Source organism: Nicotiana tomentosiformis, chromosome 9 (genome assembly GCF_000390325.3).
Source record: "Nicotiana tomentosiformis chromosome 9, ASM39032v3, whole genome shotgun sequence".
NCBI classification, from domain to species: Eukaryota; Viridiplantae; Streptophyta; class Magnoliopsida; order Solanales; family Solanaceae; genus Nicotiana; species Nicotiana tomentosiformis.
Genome location: NC_090820.1, coordinates 66,772,329 through 66,784,372, shown reverse-complemented (window position 1 = coordinate 66,784,372; position 12,044 = coordinate 66,772,329). Strand labels below are relative to the sequence as shown.

Here is a 12,044-nt window from a genome sequence, read left to right as displayed (position 1 = left end):
AGTGTAACTTATACTGTTGCACGAAGTCTTTTCCGTGCGAAGGTGATTGATAATGTGGGTACGAGGTGCCATGTATTATATGACTCGTGACTTATGACTTGTGATTTGTGATTTTGAGGTGTAGTACCTCTGGTGATTCTTGTTGTAAATCTTGTGTCGGGACGGCTTGATGATTTGAACTGTTACTGCTTCCTTAATTGATTTTACTTGTATTTTATCTGTGCTTTGATTATTTTGGTATTTTATCACATAATTACTCTTTGTTGCCATTTATTTATTTTTCTTTCCGTTGTTAGATTTATATTGATTTCTGCACAGGTTATTTGATTAGTGAGTGTCATGACTTGAACCTCGTCACTAATCCACCGAGGTTAATCTTGATACTTACTGGGTACCGACCATGGTGTACTCATAATATGCTTCTGTATATTTTTGTATAGATCCAGGTGCATCAGATTGTGCCGGACGGTAGAGAGTTGAGTTGAGCTTCAGTTGTAAAGACTTCAAGGTATACTTGATGTTCGCGCTCGCAGGCCTCGGAGTCACCTTCTGTTGTCTTTCATCAATATTGTCATTTGAATTCCAGAACAATGATGTATTTAGATATTTGTAGTATATTTTAGTATAGCTTATGATTCCGTACTACCGGTTTTGGGGATGTATGACTATTAATCAGTTTCAGCTTTATTATATCATTTATAAATTTAATTTAATAGCTAAGTTATTTATTTTTGTTATATCTCAGCATGTGCTAGGCTTACCTAGTCTTTGAGACTAAGTGCCATCACGATCCTAAGGGTTAGATTTTTGGGTCGTGACATAATTGTTATACTTGTAAAGCATGTCTAATTTCCCGTATTTGTGAATGAGTTGAACGTGATATCTTTTGAGTTATTAACTGTTACTATCATCATTGTATTATGTTTTGTTGTTGATCACTAGTGTTGGACACTGACCTTCTTCCGAGCTCGTCACTTCTTTCAACTTTAAGTTAGGTTTGTTACTTATTGAGTACATGGGATCGATTTTAGTCATACTACACTTTTACACCTTGCATGCAGATCTCAGAGCCGATGCTGCTGCACATGACGGGAGCTGGCATTAAAGATATACCTGATGTTCAGACATAGATACCACTTGACCTTGGTAGTTTTAGATTTGAATTTTGTTTATTCATACTTCACACATATGTTGTACTTATTTTCATACCAGCTTTGTAAATATAAGTCTTAGTGGCTCATGACTTGTACTATCAATCCATGGGATATTGTATGGGAATTCAGTTACTTCACTTATTGATTTCATATTAATTTTAGTAGAATTGTGTTGACTTTTATTTGTCTTACCTATAGGGTAGGTAAGGTGCCACCACGACTAGGCGGATGTTTGGTCGTGATAGTATACTAGTATCTTTTAGCTTCTTATTTTTTTCTTCTTTTTAGTAGTTTAATTCGAAAACAAAACAGGGGAAAAAATAGAAAACTTGGATTTTTCCCGTCGATAGATCTCCTACATAGTTTTCTTGAGGGATTAAAGTCTAATAAAAAAATACAAAAAAATTGAAAAACAGAAAAATCCAGAATTTTCTTTGTGCCTCCGTACTTTTCCATGGGAGGAAGTTTGAACTAGGTAGTCATTTTTTATTTTTAAAGTAGATTAGGATTTACGAAACAAAAAGGTGAAGAATGATGTAATTCTTAGGCTCCTTTGAGTTATTTGATAGTAGCACATTTAGCTTTGGCATGTGTAGTATTTTCCCTGTGTTTTGAAATTGTCCATGATGCCTTGTTTATTTGAATAGCATGTTATTGGCGCGTATGTCTTATTTTCTTGACTTGTGTTCACTTTGTGCTTAATGCTTAATATCTTGTGGCTCCGTGAATACTTGCACTAGTTGAGAGTTGGAATGTCATCGTCCTTAGTGAGTCATCTACCATGTGTGGTAAGTTTTTGTATAGTCCATATTTTATATTTGCGTCTAGAACTTGCACGGCATGTGAGTTTAAGCGAAATCTTAGGTGATGCTCAGTTTGAAAAACACTTTTAGGCTTTCTAGTTAACCCTTTTGAGCCTATAGATTTTTATTTGGCTCCCACATTACAAGTTGATATCCCTTTTTATTCTTAATTGACAATATTTCGATCCTTTTACCTCTTAAAGCACTTAAATTGTGAAATAAGCGCTAGAAGAAGTAAGGAGGTAACTTAGGTGGCTTTTGAGTAAAACTAATGAAAGGAAGAAGGGTGCACTTGTTTTGTAAGAGATACACCACTAGAGAGAAATAAATAAATTGACATCTTGTCTTGCTAGTGGGGTATGAAGTAAAGTAGTGCTTAAAGAAAAAAAGAACATTTTTTGAGGGTGATATTGTTTGTGAAATTAAAGTTGGGATGGAAGAAATATGCACTTATAGTTGATTATGCGATGTGTTAAAGTGCTTAGGAGGATTTTTCACTATTCCTAAAATATATCATACCCGCCCCTTAGCCCACATTACAACCATGAAAATTTCCTAATTGATTTTTGATCTAGCAGGCCTATATTAGTAGATGTTTACATGAAGGGCAAGCCTACGGTGCCTTTTGCATGCATGTGACTTGTTTGTGAGATTGAGAGACTTTTTTTATATATGTGAGTCCTTAAAGTATATTTGATCATGAGAGTAGAATGTGTGGATTCTACTTGTTCTCTTTGATTTTGTGTGAAGGCACATTTTTCACGAGGGATAAGTAACATTATTAGACTTCTCTAAGATGATGGGTGTTCAATCCATGAGTGATTGTGGCATTGAGTCAGGTTTTGAGGCTTGGATTTTTATGAGCATGTTGTCTTTTGCTTTGAATATTTTTGAAGTTTGGCATAAGTAAAAAGGAGGTGCATTTTGAATGCATATGCTAGAGTTTAATTGTTGCTATTAACCATAGTCGTTGGTGTAGTGTGCTTCGATTGTGTTAAATAAAAACTGCTCAAGGATAGTGTAAATTGTCGGTTGTCTCGAGGATGAGCAATATTTAAGTGTGGGATAGTGATGTTTGGATATAAATGTATATTTTTAGTGCATTGCTCACCTTGCATTTTAGTGTTTAAATGATTAATTGTGCGACGTTTGAGCTTAATTGAGTTATTTTTATGTGTAGAATCATTGGAAGATGAAAATGAGTGAAGGTTGCAAACAATTATGTCAAAAATACACAAAAAGAGCAAGAAAAGGAAAACACTGGAGAAGGCCAGGAACAAGGCGCCAGGGAAGGCGACGTTTGCTCTTGGTGAGCAAGACAATGTGACCAGCCTCGCGATGCAAAGTCTTTATCACTCCCCAATGCATGTCTCGTGAGCTCTGGGGCCTAGACCCTTACCCGGTCTGTGAATTAAGTGTTTTCTACACGGTTTTGGACTTGGAGACTCCGACCCTAGCCTATAAATACCTCATAAATAAGATTAGTGAGGGGTTGCTCAATTTTTGAAGGTGGCAAAGGCTTAGAAACACAAACGGAGAGCGCATTTCATTGATTCTTCCATCCTTCATCTAGTATTCATAGCTTTTATATTTTTTTAAAAATACTTTGATTGTTGTTATAAACATGAGTGGCTAAGAACCCTATTATTCTGGGGCTATGGATTTGTTTTGACTATTGATGTTTGACGGTTGATTACATTGCTTGAATTATCATATTAATCTGTTTATTCAATCTTGCACTTAATTATTTTACTACACAACTAACAGTAGAATACTATCTAAAATTTATAGTTGAACTGAAAAGTGGGAACTATAGATTGAATAGAGTAAGTTCTTGAATCCGGGCATCAGACAAGAGATTCGCGATTTGGATAGGCATGTTCTAGTTTCCTTGCTTGCTTATTTTTGCCGGAAATATACATGTATTCTTGTTAATTCTGATTCTATAGACATATAGTATTAGGTTGGCTTGATTAGGCGAGCGATGCATTGAAAGAAATTCGCGAGCATAATAAAACCTGTTAACCAATAAATTAGATACATCAAGTAATTGAATCAACCGGAAAAATGCAATAAGAGAGACCTTAGTCCCGTAACCCCGGAATATTTCTATCTCATTAAATTTCTCCGAAGTGTTTGTTTGCTTGCTTTTCATCCTTGATTTCTTGCTTGTTTCTTAATCTCTTAGTAATTTTTAGTGGCAAAAGTCACAATCATCTTATTCATATCTGCTTGAGTAATTAACTTATATGTAGTTTAAATTGGATGATAGTTAAGGATAAATCCTCATGGGACGATACTTTCTCATCACTTTATTACTTATCGACCGCGTATATTTGCGTGAATGTTTGGCCCCAACACCGAGCATGCATGTTTATACTTGTTTAGATTCATTCCATGAATTAAAGAAGTATTGGTTACTAGTATTAGTTTTACACGAGAATTGTGATAATGGTTATTTTATTTGATTCCAGTTTTTTGAGAAGCATGCCTAAATTCCATGTGAGTTGTATTTTGTGCCTCTATACTTGTGGATGATATTAGGAATAGTTTTTTGTTGGATTATTCTCTCACCCGTTTATTTGACTGCTAGTGAGTGTCAGAGTCGACCCATCGCCACTACTCTTTCAAGGCTAGATTTGATACATACTGGGTACCGTTATTTGTATTCATACTAGGCTGGTGCTAGTGGTATTCATCTCGGAAAGTAGGTGTATCCATGGAGACTTCATGGTGAGCTGCTCCACTTGATCGATGCGCAGCACCTGGAGTTCCCCTCCCTACTTTCCACTTATGTCTATCTATTTTTATTCAGACATATAGTGTATTTAGAAGACTTCTCATACTCTCATTAGATGCTTGCGATTATTGTGACTTATGGTTTTTGGGCGATATTGGCAGTTGTAGTCCTGTTTAGACCCTGCCTTGGATAGTTATCTATATCATTAGAATTAAGATTACCCTGTTCTCCTTATCTTATTGAGCATTTTGTTAAAAGGTGACTAATCTACTTTAGGTTATAATTCTTATTGTGTTGGCTTGCCTAGCAAGCTGGTTAGGCGCCATCCCGACCTTTGGTGGGATTTCGGGTCGTGACAACTTGGTATCAGGGCACTAGGGTCTAAGGGTCTTGAAAATCAAAAGTAGGCCTAGTAGAGTCTTGCAGATAGGTACTGAGACGTCTGTACTTATATTTGAGAGGCTATATGGCTTTAGGATACTTTGTTTTCTTGATTCATCATCCTGTGTTGATTGTTGACTTGAATCTAAATCATTCTATTCTATTCTCTCACAAATGGTGAGAACTCACGTGTCTAGAGGAGCATAGGATGCATGATTAGTACCACTAGTTACGACCGGGAGAGGCACAAACTGGGGTAGATCTAAGGCCCCTACTAGAGGTCATACTACTACAACTAGGGGTGCGGTATCTAGCGGGGCCCGTGGCTAGGCCAGGGCAATTGCAGCGGACTTACCTGTGGAGTAGGTGGAGGATCAGATCATTGATTACCATATTGGGGGCTCCAGTGGATACTCAGCAGCCAGGGGAATCATTGTTGCACCCCTATTCCACGAGGCTATGGCCAAGATGATTAGTTTTATCAATGTTTTGACCCAGGCCAGGGTAGTCCCAATGGCTCCAGCAATATCTCAGGTAGGAGGGGGAGTTTAGACCCTTGTGGCTCGTACTCTAGAGCAGTATATTGTAGCAGCTAGATCAGAGATGGTACCTACCATGTATGTCGATGAGCAGAAGAGGTTAAGGAGGTTGCACAAGTTGTTTCCTCCACACTTGAGGGTAGTGCTTTAGAGGAAGCCCATGATTTTCTAGAAGGATGTCATCAGATATTTCGCAATTTGGGCTTGGTAGAGTCCAACAATATGGACTTTACTACTTTTCGGTTCAGGGGAGCGGTTACGAAATGGTGGCAGACATATGAGCTAGGTAGGCCAATTGGTTCAAATCCTTTTACATGGGCTCGGTTTACACATCTATTCCTTGAAAGGTACATTCCACTCACATGAGGGAGGAGTTGAGGGGCCAGTTCGAGTATCTTCAGCACGGTCGTATGTTAATGACTGAGCATGAGGTGAGATTCACTGAGTTGTCTCATCATGGAGCTTTCTTGATCCCCACCGAAGCTGAGAAGGCGAGAAGTTTTATTGATTGTGTGACGTATGGAATCAGGGTTACTACAGTTTGAGAGTCAAAGATGGTGACTTCTTTTTAGTAGGAAGTAGAGATAGCTCGGAGGATCAATCATGTTTGCAGCCAGGGTATAGAGATCGTGATGAGGGATAAGAGCCCTTGTCATTCTAGTGGTTTTAGTTGTACCTCAACTAGAAGTAGAGGGTATATCAATGAGGGACCTCCTAGGGGGCCAATTCTAAATGTGCAGCACAGGGCCCGCGGTGCGATATCTCGGTCATCTTTCAGTTCTCCTGTTTTGTCCTCCTTTAGTGCTCTTCTAGCGAGCTCATACTGTGCTCCATCAATGCGGTTTCCTCTAGTGGGTATTCGGGGTCCGCATGGACAGTATCAGTCTCAACAACATTAGTCTGCTCAGTGTTGGTATGAGTCTAGAGAGCTAGGGTAGGTGAGAAAGTATTGCCCTAGACTTATCATAGGTGCATCTCATCAGGGTTCTTAGTCCACAGTTATGACGCCTGTTGCATCACTCCCTGCTCAGACAGTTAAAGGGGAAGGTCACGTAGTAAGAGGACACCCTAGAAGGGGAGATCAATTTGGGGCTAATTAGGCTAGTGGTGACCAGTCCTGTTTCTATGCTCTTCTAAAGAGACTCGAGGAGATGGCTTACGATACTGTGATCACAGGTATGATTTTGATTTTTCATAGATATGCTTCCGTGTTGTTTTATCCGGGATCTACTTATTCTTATGTGTCATCATACTTTGCTCCTTATTTGGATATGCCTCGTGGTTCTCTCGATACTCTTGTGCATGTGTCTATACCTGTTGGTGACTCTATTGTGGTGGATCATGTGTATCCGTTTTGCATAGTCACTACTTGTGGGTATGAGACCAGTGTTGATCTCCTATTGCTTAGTATGGTTGACGTTGATATGATTTTGGGTAGGGATTGGTTATCTACGTACCATGCTATTCTTGATTGTCACACTATGACCGTAACGCTGGCTGTGCTGATATTACCAAGGCTGGAGTTGATTTGTTCTCTTGGTCACACTCCAAGTAGAGTGATTTCGTTTTTGAAGGCTCAACGGATGGTTGAGAATTGATGTTTGGCATATTTGACTTCTGTTCCAGATGTTAGTGCTGATACTCCTACTATTGATTTAGTTCCAGTAAGGAGGGAGTTTCTGAAAGTGTTTCCTACAGACCTACAAGGCATGCCACCCGATAGGGATATTTATTTTGGTATTGATTTAGTGCCAGGTATGTTGCCTATCTCTATTCCTCCATATCGCATGGCTCCAGCGGAGTCGAAGAAATTGGAGGAACAATTGGAAAAGATGCTAGAAAAGGGATTCATCGGGCCTAGTGTTTCACTTTGGGGTGCACCTATGTTGTTTGTAAATAAGAAGGATGGGTCTATGAGGATGTGTATTGACTATGTGTAGTTGCACGAGGTTACTATCAAGAACAAGTAGCCATTGCCACACATTGATGACTTGTTTGATTAGCTTTAGGGTGCTAAGGTGTTCTTGAATATTGACTTGAGATTGGGGTATCGCCAGTTGAAGATTAGGTCTTCTAACATCCCTAAGACCGCTTTTCGATCTCGCTATGGGCACTATGAGTTTTTTGTGATGTCTTTTCGTTTGACTAATTCCCCTGCAACCTTCATGCATTTGATGAACATTGGACATTGCGTTCATTGATGATATCTTGGTGTATTCTCGTAGGGCTCAGGAGCACAAGCAACATTTGAGGATTGTGCTTCAGATTTTGAGGGAGAAGAAGTTGTATGGTATGTTCTCCAAGTGTGAGTTCTGGTTAGACTCGGTGGCATTATTGGGCCATGTGGTATCTAGTGTTGGGATCAAGGTGGACCTGATGAAGATCGATGCAGTTCAGAATTTGCCCAGACCTTCTACTGCTACAGAGATCAGGAGATTCTTAGGTGTGGTTGGTTACTACCACTGCTTTGTAGAGGGATTTTCATATATTGCAGCCCTATTGACTAAATTGACTCAGAAGGGCGCTTCGTTCAGGTGGTCGGATGGCTGTAAGGACAGCTTTTAGAAGCTCAAGACTACTTTGACTACAACTCTAGTTTTTATTTTTCCTTCCGGATCGGGGTCGTATACGATGTATTGTGATGCTTCGAGGGTTGGTATTGGGTATGTATTGATGCAGGACGGTAGGGTGATTGCTTACGCATCGCTCCAATTGAAGCCCTATGAGAAGAACGACTCGTTGTATGATTTGGAGTTAGCAGCTATTGTGCACGCACTCAAGATTTGGAGGAACTATCTTTATGGCGTGTCTCGTTAGGCGTATACGTATCGTACGAGTCTACAATATTTGTTTAAATAGAAAGAATTGAATTTGAAGTAACAAAGAGGGTTGGAACTATTGACGGATTATGATATTACCATTATTTACCATCGGGGGATGGCTAATGTGGTGGCGGACGCCTTGAGTAGAAAGGAGAAGAGTATGGGGAGTTTAGCACTTATTCCTGTTGGAGAGAGGCCTTTAGCTATGGATGTTCAGGCGTTGGCCAACAAGTTCGTGAGATTGGATATATCGGAGCCTAGCAGGGTTCTTGCTTGTGTTATTTCTCAGTCATCCTTGTTTGAGCTCATCAAGGCTCGTTAGTATGAGGATCCCCATTTGCTTGTCCTTAAGGACAAAATGCTTAAAAGGTGGGCCAAGGAGGTGACTATTGGTGATGATGGTGTATAGTAGTTTCAGGGCAGGATTTGTGTTCCTAATGTGGATGGGTTTAGAGAGTTGATCCTTGAGGAGGCTCATAGTTCGCGGTATTCTTTTCATCCGGTTGCTACGAAGATGTATCGTGATTTGAGACAACACTATTGGTGGGGAGGATGAGGAAAGACATGGTTGGATATGTTGCTCGGGGTTTGAACTGCCAACAAGTCAAGTATAAGCATCAAAGACCTGGTGGTTTTCTTCAGAGGTTAGAGATACCGCTGTTCAAGTGGGAGCACATCACTATAGACTTTATGGTAGGTTTTCCACAAACATTGAGTAGGTTTAACGTAGTTTGCATATTTTTGGACTGATTGACCAAGTGTCCTCATTTCATCAAAGTTATGACTTCCTACACTTTGGGGCAGTTGGCTAAGATCTGAATCTAGGAGATTGTTTGCTTGCATGGTGTAGCTATTTCTATCATATCGTATCGCAACACTAAGTTTACTTTGCTTTTTTGGAGAGCTGTTTAATATGAATTGGGCATAGAGGTTGAGTTGAGTATTGTGTTCCACCCTCAGAAGGATGGGCAGTCTAAACGGACAATTCAAATTTTGGACGCTATGTTGAGTGTCAGTGTCATATATTTTTGTGTCCAGTGGGATCAGTTTCTACGTTTAGCGGAGTTTGCATATAACAACAGCTATCAGTCGAGTATCCAGATGGCTCCGTGTGAGGCCTTATATGGAAGGCGATGTCGTTCTCCCTTTGGTTGGTTTGAGCCAGGTGAGGCTATGTTATTAGGCACATATTTGGTTCGTGATGCTTAGGAGAAGGTGAAATTGATTCAAGAGCAGATTCCCACAACACGGTCCAGGTAAAAGAGTTATGCTGATAAGAAGGTTCATGATGAGATTTTTATTGAGGGTGAGAAGGTTCTTCTCAGAGTTTTGCCTATGAAGGAGGTGATGAGGTTTTGGAAGAAGGTCAAGTTGAGTCCTCGATATATCGGTCCATTTGAAGTGTTAGAGAGAGTTGCTGAGGTGGCTTACATACTTGCTTTGCCACCCATCTTGTCGGGATTTTATCTGATGTTTCATGTTTCCATGCTTCCGAAGTATCAAAAAGATCAATCACATGTGTTAGATTTTAGCTCGGTACAGTTGGATGAGAACTTGGCTTATGATGAGGAGCCGATGGCCATTTTGGATAGACTGATTTGGAAGTTGAGGTTGAAAACATTGCATTAGTGAAAGTTCATTAGAGAGGCTGATCGGTAGAGGAGGCGACTTGGGAGAACGAACATGATATGCGGAGAAGATATCCACACCTTTTTGGCACTCCAGGTATAATTTTAGACCCTTTTCAGGACAAACGTTTGTTTACGAGAGGAGAATATATTGACCCGTCTAGTCGGTTTGTGTATTTGAGCCATGTTCCCCCATTTGATGCTTTCTGTCTGCTTCATTGTTTTTTTTACTAGTGGGGATGGTTGGTTTGATTTCGAGTAAGTTTTGGAGTGAATTGGAACACTTAATTCAAAGGTTGGAAGCTTAAGTTATAAGAGTTGAGCGAGGTTTGAATATTGTGAAAATGACCTAGGCATGGTGTTTTGCTGACTCCAATAGGTTTGTGTGGTGATCTTGGACTTAGGTGTATGCCCGAATTTAGATTTGGAGATTCCTAGGTTGTTTTGGCTTAAATTGGTAAAAGTTATAAATTTGAAGGTTTGGAAGGTTCATAGGTTTGACTGAGAGTTGACTTTGAGGCTATCCGATTCGGATTGTTATTCCGCGAGTGGAATAGGTTCAATATGTAATATGAAACTTGTATGCAAAATTTGAGGTAATTCTGAGTTGTTTAGACGTGGTTCGGCATAAGTTTTGAAAGTTGGAAGCATTGTTAGTTTTTTAGGCTTGAATTGAGGTGTGATTTGTTGTTTGGATATTAGTTTACGTGATTTGAGACCTTGAGTTGGTCCGTGTCATGTTTTGGGACTGGTAAGTGTGATTGGACGGGGTCCCAGGGGCCTCAAGTGTGTTTCGGGTTGATTTCGGATTTTTTGGTGTCATGTAGGCATCTCTTATTCTGATGCTTTCACACCTGCGAGGTTGGGTCCACAGATGCAGATAGTGGGTCGCAGAAGTGAGGTTCTTCGCTGGTCAAGTAAGTCCACATATGCGGTGTCTTGTGCACAGATGCACGAGCGATGGTGCTCTTCTTTATCTGTAGAAGCGGATCGGGAGAAGCAAAACTAAGGCCGCAGAAGCGGATGGTCGGCCTTTATGTGATGCTCGAAGAAGCGAGCCTTTGCTCGCAGATGCAAACTGGAGTTCATAGAAGCAAGAAAGGACTGGGCAGTGTATTAAATTCAAGGGTTTAGCTTATGTTATCATATTTTGAGATTGGGAGCTCAGACTACAGCAATTTTAGAGGCAACTTTCACCACTTGGATTGGGTAAATGTTCTTGACTTGGATTGGATTTTAATTCATGATTTTATCTTTTGATTTTGGCATTTGATGGTGAATATAAGAGAGTAAAATTGGGTGTTTTTGCAAAACATTTCTGAAGTGAAAAATGGAGATTTGAACCTCGATTTGGAGTCAGATTTGGATGAAACTTGTATCTTTGGACTCGTATTGGAATCGGTGTTCAGGATTTTTGAGGTTTGTCAGGTTCTAGGGTGCGATCCCGGGTTGACTTTTTGTTTGGCTTTGCGTATTTGTATACAGATTGAAGCTTTATTATTTAGGGTTGTTTCCTTTGGATTTGTTCGATATTATTGAGTTGTTTTTTACTAGATTTGGGTCATTTTGTGTTGTATTTGGATGGTTAGGCAGTTTTTGCTTGATTTGAGCTTCCCGGGCGGAGGTAAGTCTCTTGTCTATCCTTGTAAGAAGGAATTTTCCCCATAGACGACTTGGTTGCTAGTTGATTAATGATTTAAGAGCTATGTATATGCGAGGTGATGAGCGTATATGCATAGCTAGGTTTTGGACCGTATCCGGTATTTGATGACTTGAATTGTGCTTTATTTGATAATGTGAAGTATCTATCCATGTTCAATTTGATTCTATGACTATTCGATAATTTTTACTCATAATTTAGGACCATGCCTAGGGTTATGACTTGTCAATTTGACATGAGGGTAATATTGCGATGTCGGTGTAAGGCCCCGTAAAATTTCTCCAAGGAATTTGAGATTTTGTGGTGCCGAGGTAGAC

The 12,044-nt window shown here is 39.8% G+C and overlaps 2 protein-coding genes across 2 annotated transcripts; both read left to right on the top strand.

Annotated features, from left to right (window-relative positions):
* The first annotated feature begins 6,768 nt into the window (after positions 1-6,768).
* On the top strand, positions 6,769-8,182 carry LOC138898914 (uncharacterized). The gene is made up of 3 exons (XM_070185023.1): positions 6,769-7,168; positions 7,244-7,526; positions 7,843-8,182. The coding sequence occupies exons 1-3, from the start codon at positions 6,769-6,771 to the stop codon at positions 8,180-8,182; spliced, it is 1,023 nt and encodes a 340-aa protein (XP_070041124.1).
* Positions 8,183-8,554: 372 nt separating this feature from the next.
* On the top strand, positions 8,555-10,068 carry LOC138898913 (uncharacterized). Its single transcript, XM_070185022.1, has 3 exons — positions 8,555-8,704; positions 9,478-9,633; positions 9,754-10,068. The coding sequence occupies exons 1-3, from the start codon at positions 8,555-8,557 to the stop codon at positions 10,066-10,068; spliced, it is 621 nt and encodes a 206-aa protein (XP_070041123.1).
* The last annotated feature ends 1,976 nt before the right edge of the window (positions 10,069-12,044 follow it).